Source organism: Galeopterus variegatus, unplaced genomic scaffold (assembly GCF_000696425.1).
Source record: "Galeopterus variegatus unplaced genomic scaffold, G_variegatus-3.0.2 Scaffold9748, whole genome shotgun sequence".
Lineage (NCBI taxonomy): Eukaryota > Metazoa > Chordata > Mammalia > Dermoptera > Cynocephalidae > Galeopterus > Galeopterus variegatus.
Window position 1 is genome coordinate 61320 of NW_007735859.1, and position 5122 is coordinate 66441.

Here is a 5122-nt window from a genome sequence, read left to right on the forward strand (position 1 = left end):
ACTAAAATATAAGCTCCGTGGGCACAGAAGTCTTGTCTGCTTTCTTTTCTGCTGTACCCCCAGCCCTGAGAATAGTACCTAGCACATGCTGAATGTTCAATAAATGTTTGTGGAGTAAATTGTGGCATAAGCCTGATACTTACAAGGGCTTTAGAGGAAAGAACAAAGACAGAGAGGGAATAGAAAGAGAAAATGGACTCGAAGACATAACAAAGAAACAGGTAGGAGCAGCCTTTGAACAACAGACTCTGATATAGGCCTTTACAGAGTCCTACAGGACCTCACACAACCTTCTGAAGCTGGTATTGTTAATGTCTCCTTTCGTAAATGTGGAAATTGAGACGCAATGAGATTAAATGACCCACGAATGGCTAAGTGAGACGTCTAATAGGCTCTTCTAATTCCATCTTGCACAAGCTTGGCTCTCTCCAACTGGGAAATGGAGCAAAGCAAAGGGCACTACTGGGGGCAGTGGTCCCTGCTCTGTTGGAAAGAGAGGAACCAGCACCTCTGGAAGGAGTGCTGCCAACTTGCTCTCCTCAGCTCTGTTCCATCATCCCAAGACACTATCAATCCTTCATTTTTCAAAAGTTCTTGGTCAATCCTGCTTGGTGTCCATTCACTCACTCTTTGTCAAATGGTCCTGAGGTGAGAAAAGCACTGAAAGCAGACTTAGGGCCCTGGGTTATTGTGCCCACACTGCTCTGGACTAACTGTGTGACTTTGGGTAAATCACTTATCCTCTCCACATTTATTTATTTATTCACCTGCCTGCTGAGAACATGATGTAAAGGCATAAGAGTAAAGTGGCTTAAATATTATAACAGAGAAGAAAATGAGTTTCATTGAGCACCGCATTAGCCAACATAGAGAAATTATGTAGTGCTTTTATCCAGTGCATGGATGAGAAACCTCAACATCCAACAGACTCCCTCATTCACAGGCTCTCACGAGACTCCTGAATGAGCTCTTAATTATTACATTAAGAGTCTCCTGGACTGTAACCTTCTTGAGAGTAAAGATTACACCTTACTTTTATTTGTATTTCCAGCACCCCACTCATTGCAGACGCTCAATAAATATTTAATGAATGAAGGGTTGAAAGAATATTTTATTAAAATGAAAAGAGCTAGGAGGTCAGTTGTCATTACAAGCATCAAACTGAAGATAAAAAGCCTGTGCTTGATGCTACAGGATGGGAGGTCTCCCAATATCCATGCAGGATTGAGATTCTCTGGAATGTCACTTCTCTCCTAAACTTCCCTTGATCATAAACAGCTTCCTCATGGCAGTTTTCACCTCATTGTTCCTTAATGTATAGATGAGAGGGTTGAGCAAAGGGGGCATCACAATGTTAAAGAGGATGACAAGTTTGTCTGCAGCCAGGGTGGTGGAGGGACGAATGTACATGAACATGGGGGGCACGAATACCAAAAGGACCATGATGATGTGTGAGCCACATGTCGAGAGTGCCTTGCGCCGGCCCTCAGATGACCGGCGTCTCAGGTTCGGTAAGATGACCACATAGGAAATGATAAGAATGAGAAAGGAGACTAAAGAGATCATGCCACTGTTGGCCACCACAATGAGCCCCACCACATAGGTGTCTGCACAGGCCAACTTCAGCAGGGGATGAACATCACAGAAGAAGTTGTCTATCTCATTGGGCCCACAAAAGGGCAACTGGACTGTGAGAAGGGTCTGCAGAAGGGAATGCAGGAAGCCAGCGACCCAGGAGGCCCCCACCAGCAAACCACATTTCCGCCGATCCACGATGTGTGCGTAGTGCAGGGGCCTACAGATGGCCACATAATGGTCATAGGCCAGGGCTGTGAGGAGGAAGATCTCAGTACCAAAGGAGTGACAGAAAAGAGCTGGGTCATGCAGCCATTGAAGGAGATGATTTTGCGCTCCATAAAAGTGTCAGCAATCATCTTGGGTGTAGTGGCAGATGGATAACACATGTCGGCCAAAGACAGGTGGCTGAGGAAGAAATACATGGGACAATTCAGGGTCTTGCTGGCACTGATGGTGGTGATGACCAGAAGATTACCCAGGACAGTGAGCACATGGAAGAGGGAGAACACCACAAAGCATGCATACTGCATCTCCCTGCTGTGGAAAAGGCTGAATAAAACAAACTCAGTCACCTTGTTCTTGGCATCCATGGATTCTCTACCTGGAGCAGGGACAGTGTGGCTGGCTCTGTAAAGACACAAATTTCCTGAGACATCACCAAGATACCAGCCTTCATCCCCCCACCAAAAAAAAAAAAAAATAGAAAGAGAGAGAGATAGACAGGTGCCCACAAATCAAAACAGCCCTGAGAGGGCTCAAGGGCCCATTGAAGAATCTTCAGCAACACAGTGAAGAAAAAAAAAAAAGGATACTAAATACACATTAAGTATTGTTGGTGAGATTGGCATACTTGAGCTGCCAAGAGCCAACAAGAAACAAAGAAGAAAGTTGGAGGCTATTAGTATCAGCCATGTGGTGGGAACAATTGTGGTCCCCAGCAGCATACTCCGCAGAGGACACCAGCATCTTTTGCCACTAAGGTAACCAGCTGCCATTCCCACCAGGGAACCCCAGAGAGGGGTACATGGTTTCACACCTCTCCCCTAACAAGAACAAGATGCTGTTGAGCCACTTCAGGAAAGGAGCCACCACCTCTCTCAACAACATGCATACCCTGACCCCTGAGCCACAGCTACTCCTCAAGTGCCCACACTCCAGACCCAGCCTCTGTGGCTGCACTGCACCCACACACTCTCAGACACTGGGGCCATTCCCAGAGTGAGCTAGTTTGCACTCCAGGCCCTGGAGCCAAAGTGTCTCCGAGCATGCCCGCATTCTCAGCACCATATAGCCACCATAGAGAGTTAGTCTCCACCTCACCTCCGAGACACTGTAACTCTGCAAACATCTATGCTCCTATTCTCAGCTCAATGGCTGCTTCATAAGCACCCATGTCTTGTATACTGTTATCAATGTGGCAGCAGAAATGCCTGCACCCCAGACACCAGTGCCACTAGCACCACAAATCCTAGAGCCGCAGTCCTCCATGCATGCCCATGCTTTAGGCTTCAGCTTCCTGGCTGCTTCACAGATGCCACTCCTCAGACATCTGTGCCACCACAACCAAGAAGGGGCACACAAGCCAGAATCAGTGCCAAGAAGGATGCCCCTCAGCTGCAATTTTTGTAGGGGGAGAAAAAGAAGTCTTTAGCAGCCATTGCCACAAAAGATCTCAACTATCCTCACTACCACTGCAGACATCTACAGCATTGGCCACTGAGGATTACTGCAATCTGCATCAGCACTGACCTCAGCTGACAGAGATGTCCAGAGACTACACAGCTGCATCCCACTGATGCCAGAACCACTGCACCCACCCAACAAGATTCTTAACACCCATTGCCTGCAGGGCAAGGTGTTTCCACACTAAAACTAGCTCATAAAATCTGGAAGAGATGACTGTTCATGAAGTACATAGACATAAACTTAGAAGCAATGAGAAACGTGAAGAACAAGGAGACATAACATTATGAAAACAATAATTTCCAAGTTGCTGACCCCCCAAAAATGGAAATACATGAACAGCTTGACAGAGAATTCAATATAATTTCTTCAGGAAGCTCAGCAAGCATCAATAAATTATAGAGAAACAATTCAACAAAATCAGGAAAACAATAAACAACCAAAACTAGAAATTTAACATAAAGATTGAAATTATTTTTTAAAATATAAAAAAGACAGGAAACTCAGATAAAAATCGGACAAAAATGCCATGAACACACAATGGAGAAAGGAAAGTCTCTTCAATAAATAGTTCTGGGAAAACTGTATAACCACACAAAAAAACAAAATTGCTTCTCCAACCTCATCATCTCTCACTCTCCCCTTTGTTCACTCCTTGTCAAGCACACTGGCTCCTTAATACCTATCAAACACATGCTGCCATCTTGGGATCTTCGCACTAGTTTTTCCTTCTACCTGGAATATTCTTCCCCGAGATATCTACTGACATACTCCCTCAAGTCTTTGTGCAAATATTGCTTTTTCAAAGAGGCTATTTGACCACCTATTTAAAATTACAACCTCTCAGTGCTCCCAATCCTCCTTGCCTTGCTCTGATTTTTTTTCTTTCCATACTACATATCTCTTTTGGACATATTATATGATTAATTTGTTATTTGTGTATTTTATCATCTACCTCCCCCCATGAGAATATCAGCTCCATGAGGCAGGTTCTTCGTTTTGTTCTCAGAGGCATCCTCAGAACACTGCCTGGTGCATCATAGGTGGTTGATTAATATTTCTTGATTTAAATAACTGAATGAATGAGTAACAGCTATAAGGGATCAAATACAAAAACAATAACTTATACATTTATAGGACTTTACAACTACACATCATCTTATTTCATTGCGCTAATATTTACTGAGCACTAATATGTGCCTGACACAAGCTAAGGTTATTGCACATATTAGTTCAAATCCATGCGACCGCCTTGGGAAATGCATATTATTTATTCCTTCCTTTTACACAGGCAGGATCTACAACTCACAGAATTATTTTCTCAAGTTCACACACAGTCACAACTAACTCTCACTTTATACTACAGCTAAAATATACTATGTGGAAAGCATCTTATTATATAGAAATTGTGAGTTTCCATGCAAATGTTTACCCTAGATGTACAGTATCAGAATAAATCTAGATCAGAGACAGACCTGAGAAAATAAAAGCATGTTAAACAAATGAATGAACAAATGAATAAGTGAATGAATAAACAACTGTCTCAGATTCTAAGTAATTTGTGAATAAGTTATTATAAAATAAATACAGTCATCCCTTGGTGTCCATGGAGGGTTGGTTCCAGACCCCCTTGCATATACCAGAATCTGCAGATGCCCGAGTCACTTATATAAAATGGTGTAGTATTTGCATAAAACCTACACACATCCTCCCATACACTTTAAATCATCCCTAGATTACTCATAATATCTAATAAAATGTAAATACTGTGTAAGTAATTGTTATACTCTATTTTTATTTATGTTATTTTTTATTGTTTTTCAAACATTTTTGATCCATGGTGGTTGAATCCATGGCTGTG

At 42.9% G+C, this 5122-nt stretch overlaps 1 protein-coding gene across 1 annotated transcript; it reads right to left on the reverse strand.

Annotated features, from left to right (window-relative positions):
• Positions 1 to 1242: 1242 nt before the first annotated feature.
• LOC103609548 (olfactory receptor 4S1) lies at positions 1243 to 2168 on the reverse strand. The gene is given in 2 exon segments (XM_008593853.1): positions 1243 to 1865; positions 1868 to 2168. Coding segments are annotated over 2 exon segments (924 nt in total).
• Positions 2169 to 5122: the final 2954 nt, after the last annotated feature.